General features: G+C 64.6%; 1 protein-coding gene across 3 annotated transcripts; it reads left to right on the plus strand.

Annotated features, from left to right (window-relative positions):
- The first annotated feature begins 139 nt into the window (after positions 1-139).
- On the plus strand, positions 140-16,355 carry AKNA (AT-hook transcription factor). 3 transcript variants are annotated; one of them, XM_064677136.1, is made up of 22 exons: positions 140-292; positions 5,234-5,502; positions 5,643-5,979; positions 6,185-6,593; positions 7,143-7,217; positions 7,702-7,855; positions 7,991-8,148; positions 9,320-9,379; positions 9,493-9,593; positions 9,692-9,866; positions 9,963-10,090; positions 10,168-10,341; positions 10,522-10,932; positions 11,124-11,362; positions 11,582-11,786; positions 12,120-12,293; positions 12,475-12,578; positions 12,771-12,875; positions 12,964-13,065; positions 13,423-13,548; positions 13,849-14,014; positions 14,333-16,355. In XM_064677136.1, exons 2-22 carry the CDS (start codon positions 5,343-5,345, stop codon positions 14,607-14,609), a joined length of 3,840 nt encoding a protein of 1,279 aa, XP_064533206.1. In that variant the 5' UTR covers positions 140-292; positions 5,234-5,342; the 3' UTR covers positions 14,610-16,355. The 3 variants fall into 3 exon arrangements, with proteins under 3 accessions (XP_064533206.1, XP_064533205.1, XP_064533204.1); XM_064677135.1 differs by lacking the exons at positions 140-292; positions 5,234-5,502; positions 5,643-5,979 and having other exon boundaries at positions 6,056-6,593; positions 10,522-10,729; positions 10,832-10,932; XM_064677134.1 differs by lacking the exons at positions 140-292; positions 5,234-5,502; positions 5,643-5,979 and having other exon boundaries at positions 6,056-6,593; positions 13,852-14,014.
- Positions 16,356-16,359: the final 4 nt, after the last annotated feature.

Here is a 16,359-nt window from a genome sequence, read left to right on the forward strand (position 1 = left end):
TAAATTATTCAAATGAGGCCCGTCTTCCGTGGCTCTGATTGGCCGCGCGCCGCGAGCTATGCAAATACAGGGGGAGGCGGGGTTTATGCTAACGACGTCCCGCTCCCTGCCCGGCGGCGGGCGCGGATTGGTCGGGAGCGGCGGGTATGCTAATGAGCGGAGGACACGCCCCCCGCCGCGGGCCGCGCTATTGTCCGGCGGGACCGGGATTGGGATCGGGATCGGGACCGGATCGGGATCAGAATCGGGATCGGGACAGGGACCCCCAGCGCCGCCCGGGCTCTCCCTGCAGGTGGGCTGCGCGGGGCGCTCGCGGTTGGAGTGGGAGGGGGGGAAGGTTGCCCCTCCAGCGGTGCCCCAGGGCCAGATGTGCCCCAGCTGTGCCCGGGGGGGCCGGGAATGGCTCGGCTGCTCCCTGCTGCGGGGAAGAGGAGGAGGGGGCCCCCGCGGCGCCGCTGGAGGCACAGCTGGAGGCACAGCCCGGGGACCCGCGGGGCTGGCTCCATCCCCGGGGCCGCATCCAGCGCTCCCCGGGCGCATCCAGCGCTCTAAGCCCGGCTTAGGCAGCTGGGAGCCGGCTGGGGTCTCGAGGCGGAGCGGGGGCAACTCGTAGGCCCGCGGGGGTCCCTGCGGCCGAGGAGACGGGGCGCGCCGGGAGGATGCGGGAGGCAGCAGGAGGATGCGGGACACGCCGCCGCTCGCCGAGGCGTGTCCTCCCCACGCCATCCGAGCCTTCGTGGCCCCGGGGAAACTTGTCATAACTTTCCTCCTCGCGGTGCCTCCTCCCCGCCGGGCCCGGAAGGTTCCGGGCGGGTCCGTCGGGGGCTGCGGGGGCGGTTCGGAGCCGCTGCCGGGGCTCGGCGGGGGCTGCGGGACACGGGGCCGAGCCGCTGCCGGAGGCTCCTCCGAGGAAGTCGCAAGGGCAGCTTTCAGCTTCAGTTCCGTGTTTTATTTAAAGGGCAGCCGTGTTTCTGGTAGGCGGTGGGTGCCGGTTCTGCGGCACCCTTTCAGTGCCTCCCGGGCGGGGATGTTTTAAGGACTCGCGGAGAGGGAGGGACTCCAGCACTGTGGCTGGGAGAGCTGGGGGTGTTCAGCGTGGAGAAGAGAAGGCTCCGGGGAGACCTTAAAGCCCTTTCCAGTGCCTAAAGGGGCTCCAAGAGAGCTGGAGAGGAACTTTGGGCAAGGGATGGAGTGACAGGACAAGAGGGAATGGCTAAACTGAGAGGTTAAGACTGGATTTTGGGAAGAAATTCTTCCCCAAGAGGGTAGGGAGGCCCTGGCACAAGTTGCCCAGAGAAGCTGTGGCTGCCCCATCCCTGGAAGTGTTCAAGGCCGAGTTGGACAGAGCTTGGAGCGAGCCGGGATAGTGGAAGGTGTCCCTGCCGTGTCCCCGCCACCTTTCCCTGCCCTGTGCTAATTAGGGCTCCCAGTGCCACCGGCTGTGCCGCGGTGACAGCGGCAGCTCTCTCCAGACAGGGATTAAGTCTGTCCTTCACCGGCATTAGGGCACATCCACCCCCGGCTGCTGCAGGTATGTTTGGGTTCAGCCCCGGGGGGGACACCTGGGCTGTCCCCAGGAGGAACAGGAGGATCCCCGTGCCTGGGAGGAGGCAGGAAAACGGCCACAGGACCTCCCTGTCCTGCCGTGGGGCTTCACTTTGGGACAAGTGATGGAGAGATGCCGTTTCCCGAGGTTTTGGTACCTCTCCATGGGGATGTGCCAGCGTGGGGGAGCTGGGGGAAGGTTTGGCCCCTCCAGGCAGTGGAATTTAGGTGACACGTGGGCTTTAGAGCCCTGGTGTGGTGACAGACGTGTGTTCTTTGAGAGGACAAGGGGGTTTGTGAGGCTCTTCCTCACTGTGACGGTCCCTCCCTTGTTCTGGTAGGAAATAATGGAAACCAAGAACGCGGCGTTTCCGCTCCTCTGCCCTCTTTCATGCTCAGAAAAACGGGACTCTGTGGGCTTTAAAAAAGGGTTTATACACCAGGAATTCCTCCCTCCTGGAGTGCAGACACCCCTTGCCAAGTTCCAGCCTGAGGCCATTCTGGCCTCTTCCAAACCTCCCCAGATGAGATGCAAAATATCCATCCCTTGCCCAGGATGGGGGTTAAAGGGGGTCTGGGGACCCCCTGTGTCCCAAACAGGCACAGATGTGCAAGGAGGGCTTTAATCCCCTTCCCAGGCAAGTGATTTTTGGGGCACAGGGAGGGAGGGCTGTCCCCCATCGCTCAGGGGCCATGGGGATGGAGGTGTGGGGTTTAGAGCCCCCCCAACCCACCTGCTCTGCCCAGGGTTGACAGGGCAGTGAAGGCAGAGTGACAGCAGCCCTGTCCCCCCCTCCCTGTCACCCAGCCAGCCCTGGGGCGGAGGATGCTCTGTCTCCTCTGCTGTCACCACTGATAAACCCAGGAGCGAGGATGGATCTGTGCTGGCCTTGATTGTGCCGCTGTTTCTCAGCCTCACACGTGTAATGAGTTGGGCGGTCTCAGCCTCACACCTCCGTCTATCCCCCAGGGAGCAGGACAGGGATGGGATCACTGCCTGCAGGCAGGATCAGGGATCAGGAGCTGAGGGCAGGGACAGGCAGACACAACCCCTCCTGCCTGCAGGCCAAGCAGAGACCTGGCAGCACTCATCACTGCTGTGAGCATCCCCACCCTGAGCCACAATTTGGGACAGCCCTGACTGAGATCTGGAGGGCAGGAGGGGGGCTGAGGGCAGAGCAGAGTTCAGGGGTGCAAGACTGTTTCTTGTTGAGGCTTTTCGATTTCGTTTTTAGCTCCTTTTCCAATTACGTTGTTGCAAAATCCCAGCTTTCAAAGAGCAAAACTTTTAAAAAATAATAAATATTGGGGTTGTTTGTATTTGCTTTGTGGCTCCTGTTTATGGAACCACATTATTTTTCAAGCTTTTCTGTGTTCCCATAACAGTGAGAAACTCACTTAAAGGGGGAAGAAAAAAAAAACAAAACAAAAGCCAAGATTTTTCTCTCTCACCACCATGACCATCAGTGGAGGGACTTTCTGGGAAAGCAGCAAATGTGGCTGGATTTGGAAGTGGCTCCTGCAGACTGTGGCTGCTGTGGGCAGTGCAGCCTCGGCACCACTGCTCAGAAATGGGGTGACAGCCAATGGTGTGTGGGTTGGGCATGGCCTCCTTCAACCCCCCCCAAAAAAGACCCAAAATATCCAGTATGGGGTTAAAAAACCACCAGAACCAGGTGGGAAATGTTTTAATCCTCTTTGGTGCAAGAAAACGGGACCCACAATCTCTTTTTTCCCCCCACCAGCCCTCTGGGACCCCCAGGGGTGGTGTTTGGGCTCCTCATCACTCTGGGATGCTGAGGGGCTTGAGGTGGGATGGGAGGCACTTCGGTGGGGATCTCCAGGCCCCATCTCCAGATTGGGATGTGATTCAGGGTTTAGGACTAGAAACATCCCAGCTCAGAGAGGGGCTAAAGCCAAAATCACTTTTTAGCTGTGTTAGTGCAGGGCCTGAGGCCTCCCATGGGCAGCCCTGGTGGCAGGAGAAGCTGTGGAGCATCTCCAGGTGTGGAGAATGGAGTTATCCAGTCGGTATGTGGGGAAAAACCTCATGCAAACAGCCCAGGAGGTTTGCAAAACCCTAAGGGATGATTTGGGGTTTGCTCCCCGCCTGGAACACCCCAAAGATGCAGGAGCTTGGAGCTCCTTGGAGCTTGGGCTTGGAGTGAGTTGCAAGGATGATGCCCAAGGACCTTGAACCAGGTGGCACTGGAAAATAACCCCCAAAGCCCCACTAATACCCCAAAAAATTGCAGATCTGAGGCTTGGGAGTGGATTAGGGGACTTATCCCGCAGCATGCAGGTGGCATGGGTAGGTTTGCTGCTCATCATCAGCACCCCTGAGCCAGCAGCACCCCAAAATCACCCTCTGGCTAAAGGCAGCCACCCCAGGGACTGTGCTGTGGTTTCATTAGCTCGTCAAGCTCTCCCCCGCGTGCCACTAATTACACAGTAACGAGCTGATTAATTGGCTGCCTGCAAATGTGCCAGGACGTGCCACGGTGCCTGGGTATGGCTGCAGCGTGTGAGCAGCACCTCGGGGTGGGGGGGCCAGGTGGACACCCCCCCCCTTGGAAATCCGGAGAGGGTTGGAAATTCCAAGGGGAGGGTCCAGCTGGCTGAATTTTGGGGCTTTAAGGCTTAATTTTGTGTCTCCTGGCAGACCCTCATCCTGATGTCCTCTGGAGGCTGATGGCCCCAGGGGTCCCCCTCCCCTATTTTCCTGCAGCGTTTTGCTCTGAATTGGATTAAAAACTGAAGGGTTTGGATGGAAAATGGCTGTGGGAGGAGGGTTCAGCCCCCACTGCGCAGGGCCGGATGGGGTTCAAAAGTTGGTGGCCGCCTGCAAACGTGCAGGAAGAACCATTTCCTACTTCTGCAAAAGCTCAGCTGCCCCACAGGCACAGGAAGGTTTGGGGTGCTCTGAGTGATGCCGCTTTGGGGACTCCAGGTGGGCTCACGGTGATGGGGTGTCCTGGGGGGCTAGCACAGGGTGAGTGTCCCCTGCATGGGGCTGGTGTTGCACCTGGTTTTTGGCCAAAATTGGGGGGGTGGGGTTCTGATCTACCCGAGGGGATGCTGATGGGAGAAGCCCGTGGCCTCTCTTGCTACACACCCCACGCTGGGGTTTGGACATCAGGCATTTCTCGAGCTGCTGCTGTGGCTCTGGGAACCCCAGGAGGGGGAGAGGGGGAGCTCGTGCTCTTGGGTTATCTGTGGAATGAGTGTGCCAGGTCTCTGCTGCGATCCCTCTCACTGTCAGCCCCCCAGATCCAGAGGGGTTTTGGGATGCTCCTGCCTCCCCCAGCACCATCCTGCACGGTGATGGCACCACTGATGGTCCCCAGGCTGTGGCCACCCGGCTGGGGTGACATCCACAGGGTGCCAGCACGGGCTGGGTGTTTCCTGGGAGGGGACAAGCTTTTTGGGGTGGCCCTGGGGGGGCTCCTTCCCCGCGGGGACCTCAGGGCACCATGAGCTGCGAGTTATGTGGCAGCTCCCGCTTCATGGTGGGATGCAGAGCTGGGGGGCTGATCTGAGGGTGTCCCCCCATCACGGGAGGCTGCTCTTCCCCTGGGTTCGGGGGGCAGGGGAAGCCCTGGCAGTGGGGGAACACACCTCAAACAGAGCCCACCATGTCCTGCTGACATCCCTCCCTCTCCCTCGCCCCCTTCCCTCCCCCTCCCAGGACGCGGTGGCGATGTTGTGACCTACATTCGCGACGAGGAGGTCCCCAGCCCGCCGCCACCATCGGGCCATGAAGCGGCACAAGTGACAGGCCCGCCGTGCCCGCGGCCATGGCCAGCCCGGCACCATGGCTGCACTGCACACAAACAGAGCTGACGCCCTGGGAGGGAGAGGACGAGGAGGAGGAGGAGGAAGAAGACGACTTTGAGAGGCGGATGGACGAGGACGGGGTCATCGGCCTGGGGGAGGGTGCCAGGAGCCCACCGTGGGGTGAGTCGTCCCCTCCCTCCTGCCCAAAGCCCCTCGTGGGGGTGGTCGCAGATGCGCTGGAGCCAAGGGGGGCTGCGGGAGGGGTGGGGGCACCGTCTGGGTCCGGCTGGCAGCAGCCCCGCGCCGCTGGTGTTTTGCAGGTGCGGGGGAGGACCCGGAGGAGGGGTCCCCGCTGGAGGAGGGTCGCTGGCACCCGCAGCAGGACCTGGCGGAGGAGGACGAGGAGCGGGGCAGCTCCGGGGGGGACGAGGGGCCCTGGGGGGCAGAGAGTGACGGGGAGCCCTACCCCGAGCTCTCCTGCGAGGGCCGGTGGGGCTCGGGGTCCAGCGGCAGCCCCGAGGCTCTGCGGGAGCACCGGGCTCTCTGCCAGCCCCGCGGCTGCAGCACGGATGGTGGGGACACCTCGGCGCTGTCGGACACCAGCCCTGGCCCTGCCACCCCATCCCGCCGGCCCCGGGGCTGGGGCACAGCCGGGGACACCTCTGGAGGGCACGGGCAGGGGTGGACCCCGAGGCGGAGCCTTCCACTGCCTCTCTCCACCGACGACCCCCGCGATGCCACCAGCCCCGAGCCTGTCCCCAAGCCCCAAACAGCCCCTGGCACCACTGGCTTGGCACCCCCGGAGGAGCCCCAGGGCGCTGGGAACCCCCCAGCACCCCAACTGCACGACAGGTCCCGGGTGCCCAAAAAAAACGGCGCCCACGGTGGTGCCCCCCAAGCCCTCCCGGCAGTCGCGGTCCCTGAGCCCCCGGCGGGGAACAGGAGGCAAGGGGCACAGGGATCCCTCGGGAACGGGCACGGATGGCACCCAGTACGGCCGCGGGCGCCTCAACCACCCCCTGCCCGACCTGTCCAAGGTGGAGGCGCGGGTGAAGTTCGACCAGAGCTACCGCCCCCCCCGGGGCCGGGTCCTGCCCGCCCGCCCCAGGGTGCCCGGGGGTCCCGTTGGCTTCAAGTCCCCGGCCGAAATCGTGCGGGAGGTGCTGCTGAGCAGCGGGGAGGGGGTCCCCCCGCAGCCCCCCAGCACCGCCGGGCTGCCACAGGAGTTCAGGTCCCCCAAACAAGCCACTGCGCTGGTGCAGCAGCTCCAGGTAACGCCCAGCTCCTCCCAGTTCGGCCAGAGAGGTCGTACTGGGAGGGTCACCACGGTGGGGGGGGGAGCCAAGGGGTGGTGGTGAAATGGGGATGTCACCGGCTTCGTGAGCTGGTGCTGTGTCACCCACGGGATTTGGTGCTGTGTCACCCACGGGATTTGGTGCTGTGTCACCCATGGGAGGTCGGTGCTGGGCACCCCTTCCCAGTCCTACACGGGGAGGAGGGAAGGAGCAGGGATGTGGGCAATGCTCAGGCTAGAGGCAGGGATGCTTGTGTTCCCCCAGGATGTCCCCTGGGGTGCTCTCCTGTCCCCTGGGGTGCCCTCCTGTCCCCTGGGAGTAGAGGGGGCTCTCCCCACACAGCCAAACAAGGGCCACATCTGCCCCAGATGGGCCGGCTGCTTTGGGGGGTGGGTTTCTGCACTCCAGAGTGTCACCCACCCATAGGAGCCCCCCCAGGCCTGTTGTCTTCACACAGGGCTGCCTCCCCCTTTGCCACCCCCTCTGTACCGGGTGCTGACCCCCACTGGTGTCCCCTCCCTGCAGGACGACTACCACAAGCTGCTGACCAAGTACGCCGAGGCTGAGAACACCATCGACCAGCTGCGCCTGGGGGCCAGGGTGGGTGTGGGGTCGGGGTGGCTGTGAGGTCGGGGTGGCTGGGGGGGGTCCCCCACTCTTCTCCTCCCTCCCTGAGGTTATTCAGCGTGTCTTCCTCCCCCGGCCCCCTCCTCTTCCTCCTCTCGGGGAGCTGCGGTTGAGCAAGCCCGGCCCAGGGAGGGAGGGGTGAGGTCACCGCAGAGCCCACAGCAAACCGGGGGCCACCGTGCCCCCCTCGTGGTGGGGTCCCCTCCGTGCCAGGGGGGCGGCTGAGCCAGAGTGTCCCTAAAATGGCGAGGCACGTCGCTGAGATGGCAGGGCCACCGGCGGAAGCGTGTCCCCGTGTCACCTCTGCCACCTCCTGCCCTGCGTGGGTGGGGAAGCTGAGGCAGGGCCGTGCCCCCCCTACACCCGAGGTGCTTCAGGGTGCCCCGGGGGCACGGTGGGTGGGCGGTGCCGGGGTCGAGGTGCAGGGTGGGTGCCTGAACCCGCCGTCCCTGCCCAGGTGAGCCTGTTCTCGGACCCGCCCCAGCCCAGCCGCAGCCTGGCCGTGGGCACCGTGGGCACCGGCTGCCGTGTGATGACCCTCAGCATCCCACAAGCCCGGACGGCAGCTCTTGGCACGGCCACGGCCACAGCCTCCACCTCGCCAGCTGGAGGTGGGTTGATCCACCTTTCCCGTCCATCTCATCCCCCTCCTGCTCCGTTTTTTTGCGGGATGCTCACCCAACACCCCCGGGCTCCTCACAGTGCGAGGGGTCCCCGGAGTCACTTGTCCTTGTGTTTCCTCGCAGCTCCAGCGCCGGGACCATCAGATCGGGGGGGTTCACCCCACCCCCGATCCCCCCCTCCGCCCGGGGGGGGCTGCCCCAGCTGCCCCGGGCCGTGCTGCTGCCCCGGCCCCCGGCTCACCCGGGCACTGGCGGGGCAGAGCCGCAGGCTGCAGGCACAGGCAAGAACCGGGGGGGCTGCAGGGTGGGCTGGGGGGGCCTTGGGGGTTCTACGTGGGGCTGCATGGAGGGGGGCAGTGGGGAAAGTGCTGGGGGGCTGCTGGGAGGGGGGGCTGTGGAGGTGGCTGTAGAGGGCTGAGTGGGTGGGGGCTGCTGGGGGGCTGTAGAGGGGCGACTGAGGGCAGTTTTGAGCAGGCTGCGGGGAGGGGGGTTACTGGGGGGCTACTGGAGCCCCCCGGCTGTGGGGAGAAGGGCAGCTGGGGAGAGAGCTGGTGGGGGCTAGGGGGAGGAGGGCTGTGGAGGTGTGGGCTAGGGGGAGGCTATTGGGGGGGACTGAGGGGGAGCTGTAGGGAGAGGGTGTGTTGGGGGGTGTCACAGGGAGGGGTTTTGGGGGAGTGCAGGGGAGTCTGCAGGGGTGGGGGCTGCTGTGAGTTGGGGGGGTGAATTGGGGACGGCTATGGTGCTGTGGGAAGGGGGACTGTTAAGAGGGTGCTGGGGGGGCTGTGGGGAGGAGGACTATGGGGGCAAACGGGGGTACTGCAGGGGTGGGGGCTATTGGGGGGATGTGGGGAGGGGGTGTGTTGGGGGGCGACTGGAGGGGGATATGGGGGGTGCTGCGAGGAGGGGTTTTGGGGGGAGTGCTGGGGGTCCTGGGGGAGGAGGGTCGAGGGGTCTGCAGGGGTGGGGGCTGCTGGAGGGATATGGGGCATGAGTGTGTTGAGGGGCGACTTGGGGTGGCTGTGAAAGGTGCTTCGGCAGGGTGGGCTGTTGAGGGGACTGCTGGGGGGCTGTGGGGAGGAGGGCTATGGGGGACTGCAGGAGTGGAGGCTTTTGGGGGGATGTGGGGAGGGGGTGTGTTCATGGGGTTACGGGAGGGGTCTGGGGGGTCGCAGGGGGGCTGTGGGGAGAAGGGCTACGGGGGACTGCAGGGGTGGGGGCTGCTGGAGGGCTGTGGGGAGGGGGGGTGTGTTGGGGGGATACTGGAGGGGGATATGGAAGGGGCTGCAGGAAAGGAGGCTGTTGGGGGGGCTGGGGACGGGGGTGTTGCCGGGGGTGCAGCTGGGGGGAGGCTTTGGATGGGGGGCAATGGGGAGGGGGTGCAGAGGGGTGCTGAGGGGACCTGCAGAAGGGGGGCTGCTGCAGGGCCGGGCTCAGCCCGTGCTCTCCCGCCAGGTGGAGTCCTTCGAAAGGTGGATCCGTGCGGGGAGCCCCTCACCCTCGGAGCAGCTCCAGGTGTGTCAGCCCCTTCCCGGACCCCCAGCCCGGGGCGGGTGGCGGGACCAGGGTGGGTTTTGGGGCCCGGTGCCGAGCGGGCAGGGTCGGACCCCGCATTCCTTGTACTGCAGAGGATGAGGCTGCTGAAGGACGCGCAGGATGCGCTGGAGCGGGAATACCTGCGGGGCCGGCAGCAGCTCCCGGGGGCTGCGGGGGGGTTTGATCCTGACCGGTACGTGCTCGACCCCCACAGTCTCCTCTTCCAGAACCCGCGGAGTCTCGAGGCTTATTGTACCCCCCCACCCGACACTGATGGCCGATGTCTTTCAGGGCGGTAGAAGAGGAGATTTACCGCCTGGGGCTGCGCCTGGAGGGGCTGAAGGAGCGGCTGGAGCCGGGGGACAGGCGGCAGCCCCCACTACAGTCCCCTCTGCAGCCCCTCCCGCAGCCCCGCTGCCCCCCAGCCCCGTCCCCACCGCCGGCCCCCCACTCCCCATGCCCCGAGGTGAGCTGGGGGTGCAAAGGTGCTGGGATGGGGGCACCCTGCTGCGGCTGGGGGGGGTCATGCCTCTCGACCCCCCCCTTTTGCTGTGCCCTGCAGAGCCCCGCGCTGGTGGACGGTGCCCTGGGGACAGCGGGGGACAACGAGGGAGTGAGGGGGGGGCTGCCCTGGCCCCTCTGGCACAAGCAGCTCCGAGTGGAGGAGGATTTCGCGGACCTGCTGGAGCAGTGAGTGCCCTCGGGGCAGCGTGGGAGGGGCTCGGGTGGGGAGCATCTCCCCCAAACCACCCTGTGATCCCCCCCAGGTACAAGCACTTCAAGTCCCTGCCGCAATCACTGAGTCTGGAGCAGCTGAGCCTGGCGGGGAGCGGGTCCCAGGAGGAGGTGGATGGACCTGCAGCAGGGGATGGTGGCCCCGGCAAGATCCCCTGCAGGACACGGCCACTGGAGGAGGGGGCCGACCTGGAGACCTTCCCCTTGTAAGTGCTGAGGGAGGACGAATCCCCAGGCAGGGTGAGCAGGAATTTGCCATCCGGGCTCCTGTTTTGCCTCGCTGGCTTCAGAGTTCGTGACCTCCGCGGGAGAGCTGCTGCCCCAGGGATTTCCCCACATTTGGGGTTGCTCTGCCTCATCCTCATTCTCCATCCATTCCCCCACAGGCATCCCTCGGAGAGAAAAGCTGCACTGCTGCCCTCCAAGGGACCCCCAAAAGCAGAGGGGCCGCGGGGCCACCCATCCCCTGCCACCTCTGAGGAGCCACCAGCCACTGCCAAGCCCCACCTGGTGGCCCCGGGACCACCACGGGCGCCGCTGTCCCGCCGCAGCAGCGGGACGGGCAGCGCTGCCCTCCAGCACGGGCCCCGCAAGGTGAATCCCCTGGGTGCCCCCCTGCCAGCACCCTCAGACCCCGCCGGGGGTCCTGGGGTGCTCAGCACCGATCCTGCTGTCCCCGCGTCCCTGCGGGAGCAGCGCATCGTGTCACCGGAGACGGACAGCGGCTTCGTGGGCTCGGAGGCCAGCAGGGTGTCACCCCCCGTGCACACCCCCGAGCACCGCCCCCCTGGCACCGGGTACGGCCCCCGCACCTGCCTTCGGGAATCCAGGGGCACGGGCTGTCGGCTCTGTCTGCGGGGGATCGAAGAGGAGCAGCGATGGGGGGAGAGGCTTCACGGCCGTGGGGCACAGGGAGGGGGTACAGGGGGGGTTGGAGATGTGTAGGGTGAGCCATGAGGGCTCCCTGCATGACCTCTCTGATCCCCAGGACCCCCGGCTCGCTGGGACCCTCCATCCCCATCCCCACAACCCTCCGTGCCCCAAGGAAGAGAGAGACGACCCCGCTTCCCTCCGAGACAGCACTGATGGGCATCTACCCCGCGGGCGGGCAGGGGGGCACGGGGGGGCCCTACCTGCCCCCCAGCACCCCCTCGCAGAGCAGTTCCCCTCCTCGCTGGGCCGAGAGCGCGGGCAGCGAGGCGGGGCCCGACCCCGGCGGCGACGGAGGTGAGTAGGCAACGTTTGGGGAGAGACGTATCCACAGGAGAGAGATTTGGGGGGGCCCTGGCCCTGGGGAGGGGGAGAAGCTCTGGTTTATGGTGTTCCCAAATCCCTTTGGGTGCAGGACTGGGGGTGTCTCCTGAGATTCTCTCTCCTGGGGCAGGGGAAACACCCCCATTTCTCACGCTGCCAACCTTGACTCACTGTGCTCCCTTTCCTCCGCAGCTCACACGGACTCGGAGGTGGGAGACAGGAGCTGTGCCAGCACCAGTGGACACCCCCCAGCCAGGGCCAGGAGGGTCCCTCCATCCCCAGCCCCAACCAGCCCCCCACCATCCCCTGAAATGCCGTCCCCCACCCTCCTGTCCCCCGACCTGCCATCCCTCACCCCGGCTCACTGTGACCTGCTGGGCTCCCGCCTGGAGCGCGAGTGAGTGTCCATGGAACCCCAAACCGGGCCAAACCCCCCCGGGTGGCACAGGGACCCCCCCATAAAGGCACCCCCACGTTCTGCTGGGCAGCAGCAGGTTCCCCTTCTTGGAAAGCCGGGACCTCGCTGGGGCTGAGCCCTCCAAACTCATGACACGTGTGGTGGCTTAGACTGGACTCCCAGCCCAGACAGTCCAGGCTTGGTTTTGGGGGAGCCTCACAGCTACTGGGTGCTGGTGGTGGGGATGGGGCTGATCCTCCCCCAGGGCCCCCAGCCCTGTTGGGGTCGTTGCTGGCTGCAGACGCCCCTCAGCGTGGCCTCTGTCCCGCACAGCCAGGCCATCCGGGAGCTGCGGGAGGAGGTGTGGCGGCTGCGGCGGCGGCTGGAGGAGACCCTGCACCGCTCCCGCAGCTATCCCGAGGGAAAAGCCACTCCCCGCGTCGCCCCGGCCAGGAGGCAGCCCGTGGGCAGCGCACCATCGTCCCCCCAGGACGCAGCACCCTCGGGGTAGGTGGCAGGAGGGACCTGGGGGGCGGCACTGTGTCCCTGTCCCGTGGGCGCGGGGACACCCCCAGCCTGTCCCGCCTCTGCTGTGACAGGCAGAGGTTGGGCTTGGGGGGACCGGCAGCTGGGTGGGTGGGGACACCGAGGGGTCTGGGTGGTGACAGCATCTCTGTCCCCTCCGCAGGGAGCTGAGCCCCCCGGCGCGGGGCAGGGTGGCCCCCGGGGTCGCACCCACGCGGAGGGGCAGGTCGGCATCGCTGCCACGGGACAGGCCGGAGCTGGACCTCAGTAAGTGGGACCCCAGCGGGGTGGGGACAGAGGGGACAAACCCCTCCCTGCACGGAACAGGGTGTTGGTGGGGCTGTGGGACTGCGGACACCAGGCAGGTCCTGGTGGTCCCGTAAGACCCCACAGTGGGTCCTGCAGATCTGGGGCTCAGACCCACCGGATCCCACCCCACTTCTCTCTCCTCTGCCACAGCCTCCGAGTCGGACCCCTCTCCCGCCGGGCCCCGGGCACGCCCCTCCCTGCGGAAGCACCCTGGGAGCCCCCCGGGAGCGGTGACATTCCGGGGACAGTACACAGGTGGGTGCTGGTGGCGGTCAGTGCTGGGGGAGGGGGTGGCCACCCCCACTTTGGGGTCCCCGGCCGTGCTGACGCTGGGTTTTGGCAGGGACACGGTACCAGGGGGGGACACCACGTGCTGCCCCAGCACCCCGAGAGGAGCCGGGCACCCCGGGGTGCCCTCGATGTCACAGGAGCGGGACATCATCGGGTGAGTGGGGAGCAGCCCCCAGCCCCTTCTTGGCCTTCTCTGCCACCTGCTAACGGAGCTGCTAATGACTTACTCGTTAATTAGAGAGGCTCGGGGAGGGGGGAGCCCATTCCTCATGACCTGAGGCTCTAACTCGCCCCTCGGCCAGACCCCTCTGCCCCGGGGCTGCAGCCCAGTGTCACTGGGAGCAGTGGGAACCTGTCCTGGATACCTGCCTTTGCAGGCCCCCTTTGCAGCAGCCTCCACCCCACCTCCCAGCCCATCCCAGCCACCCCCCAAAAACACTTTGCTCTTCCCAAACATCCCTCGCTTGTTCTGCACGGGACATTCCCGATTTCCTCTCTGCTCCCTCCATAGGTGGATTCTGGGCGGGTGATGCCACCCAGCAGCCCCAGCACAGCACCCCAAGGAGGACACGCTGCCCCACTTGCCGGGCGCCCCTGGGCCCCCCCGTGCCAGGCAGCAGGGACAGAGCCACGCACGGTGGGTGACGAGGGTGACACGTGCTTGGTACAGCCCATCCCTGTGTGAGAGGTGGGCAGGGAACAGCCCTCAGCTCCCTGACACTGCCTGGGGACAGAAGTGACAGCCAGCAGTGCCACCTGCGGGTATGGGTGTTCCCACTCAGCAGTGCCTGCCCAGGGGGTGATGTCACCTGGGGCTGTCACTCCATGCACAGCCCTGGGGACATCCAGCACCCCTGGGGACATCCTGCATCCCTTGGGGACATCCTGCACCCCTGGGGACATCTCACCCCCCAACCACCTTCCTCTCTCCCCACAGCAGAGCATGGCCCCGGTGCCACATCCTCCCCGGGCTCCCACGTTGGTCCCCAAGCTGAGAAGCCGGATGAGCCTGGATTTTGGTACCTGGCAGCCGGTCCTGCTGCCACCGCTGCCACCATCTGCCTCGCCCCCGTCCCCCTCGTGCCTTACGTGCCCTCCGTGCTGTAAGGATGCTCTGTGGGCAGGTGGGGAGGGGGCCCGGGTGGGTCAGCATCCCCCGGGGGTGCAGGGTGAACCCAGGCAGGGCTGTGCCCGCTCCAAGGACCTACTGGTTTACCCACAGATCCCATCCAGGTGGGAATGGGGTGACACAGCCACAGCTCCTTTGGGGAGAGGTCTGGGTGGAGCGGGAAGGTGCTGGAGGGTGGGGGGGTGGATGAGGTGGGGGAGAGGGATGAAAACAAGGCGGGGGGGGGGCACAGAGCCTGGAGGGGGGGCTCAGAAGCAACACTGAGCCCATATCCCCTTCTTTTTCCTCCCAGCTACTGCTCCCCAGCCGTACCTACCTCAGCCCCTGCCACGGCCGCGGCCACCCCACAACTCACCGGGGGAAACCGGCGGGCACAGAGACCCCCCCGGGCACAACCCCGCCACCGCTGCCTCAGCCTGGACCTGGAGGAGCTGGACGAGCTCAACTGGTCCCTGAGCCGGGCCGTGGAGGCTGCCCAGAGCGTCAGGGTGACCACCACCCGCATGAGCCGGGCACTGGCCGCTGAGCTGGGCCGGGCACGGGATCTGCGAAGCTCCTGCCTCTTCTGAGCGTCCCACGGGACCTGCGGGGCTCCTGCCTCTTCTGAGGGACCTGCGGGGCTCCTGCCTCTTCTGAGGGTCCCACTGGCACCTTCCAAACCATCCCTGCCCTCGCAGCAGGCAGGGATGAGGAGGAGGAGGAGGATGGTCCCCCCACCATCAACATCCCAGCACTGGGTGCTCCCAGTGCCAGATCCGGGGGCACCGGGGCTGGAGGCATCTCCAGGGGGTCCTGCCCTGACTCCCACCCCCCCTTCCTGCTTGCCTTAGAGTTCCTGCATCGCTTGTCTGTCTGTCTGTCTGTTTTCAGGACCACTCAAGCTGCAGGAGGGGGGAGGTGTGGGCAGGGGTCCCCTGGGACCTGCAGCACCCTGGGGAATGAGCACCATCCCCTGGGACCAAGGGGGTGGCCCCGTGTCCCCCCCTAAGGCAGTGGCCACCCCAACCTAAGCACTTCTGGGGCTGCTGTGACCTGCTGTAGGTCCTGCACAGGTCGAGCCCCCCTTGGCAGCTGTGTTTACCTCTGTGCCTGCATGGGCAGAAATACCTGTGGTTCCCTATTCCACCCCTTTCCCAGATTTTAGGCCTCCTCAGGGGGCTTAACCCATGTGTCCCCCTCCTGCTCTGCCCTTGGACTTGAACCCAGTGGGATCCTTTCTGGGGAAACCCTTCTTTGTGTGGGATTTTTGTGATTTATTTTTTCCCCAAGACAGCCAGTAAGCAGCTAAACCACTCTTTGAGGGTTGATTGATGATATATAATGTGTGTCTATATATATGTATCTATATATGGATATATCTAGACAGAGATAAATCCATGTCTATCTATATTTAGATATATATCTCTAGAAAGACAGAGATATCTCTCTATATAAATCTGTATATACACAGATCTGTATCTATAGATACATCTTTACATAGATACATATGTATATATATATATATATTTTGGTTTTCATTTCCAGCACAACCTTTAGGGCATTTGTGGGGCTTTTTTTGCCCACATCCCTGGATGTGGCCACCCACAGCATCATCCAGGACGAAAATGAAATGAAGGATTTGGGGTTTTCCCCTGGGATTCCCAGGGAATGCAGTCTGGTAGAGGGAAAAAATCACCCTGCAAGACTGAGTTGGTGCTGAGGGGTCTGCAGAGCCCCTGTCCCTCCCAGCGGGGTTTGTAATGAGTTAATGCCTATTTTTTTTTAAGGAATTTCATGTGGACAGAGCAGCTTTTCCTGGGATGGGTCCAGTCAAACCCCTCCAGCACCTCCTGTGGCACCCCAGCTCCGTTTATCTGTAGGACCTACCTGAAGTGCCAGTGTCAAACGTATTTATTTTTGCTTTTATTTGTGGTACAAAGCCCCCCATTTGGGGGGGTTGGGATCAGTGCCAACCCCAGAGAGTTCCTCAATCCCTGAGCCTGATCCTGCACCCCCCAGGGAGGGGCTGGGAATGGGACTGTTGTGTCCCCCCCCTTTTTGGGGGGACAGGGGTGGGTTGGGGGGATTTTAAAGAGGATTTCTGTGTCTCTGGTTGCCTCTGCTCGTGCCTGTGTCCCAAACTGGAAGCTGTGACCCCCCCCAGCCCAGCCAGGGTACGATGGGAAGCACGTTTAACTCTCCCAAATGCAGCAGCCAGGAGAAAAATAATGGGTTTTTCCTCATCCCCTATTTTTTAACGCCCAGCAGAGCCACTGGGCTGGTATTTTGTACTAAGAAATCACCTATTTTTGAAGGAAATAAATGTGGTTGGATGACCTT

This window comes from Pseudopipra pipra, chromosome 20, assembly GCF_036250125.1.
Source record: "Pseudopipra pipra isolate bDixPip1 chromosome 20, bDixPip1.hap1, whole genome shotgun sequence".
In the NCBI taxonomy this organism is placed as follows: Eukaryota; Metazoa; Chordata; class Aves; order Passeriformes; family Pipridae; genus Pseudopipra; species Pseudopipra pipra.

Excerpts from the sequence above, each read along its gene's own strand:
- AKNA (XM_064677136.1), top strand. The coding sequence starts at position 5,343 with ATGGCCAGCCCGGCACCATGGCTGCACTGCACACAAACAGAGCTGACG. Across the intron at positions 5,980-6,184 it reads GGCTGGGGCACAGCCGGGGA|CCCAAAAAAAACGGCGCCCA; the intron begins CACCTCTGGAGG and ends AGGTCCCGGGTG. Across the intron at positions 12,876-12,963 it reads ATTCCGGGGACAGTACACAG|GGACACGGTACCAGGGGGGG; the intron begins GTGGGTGCTGGT and ends GGGTTTTGGCAG.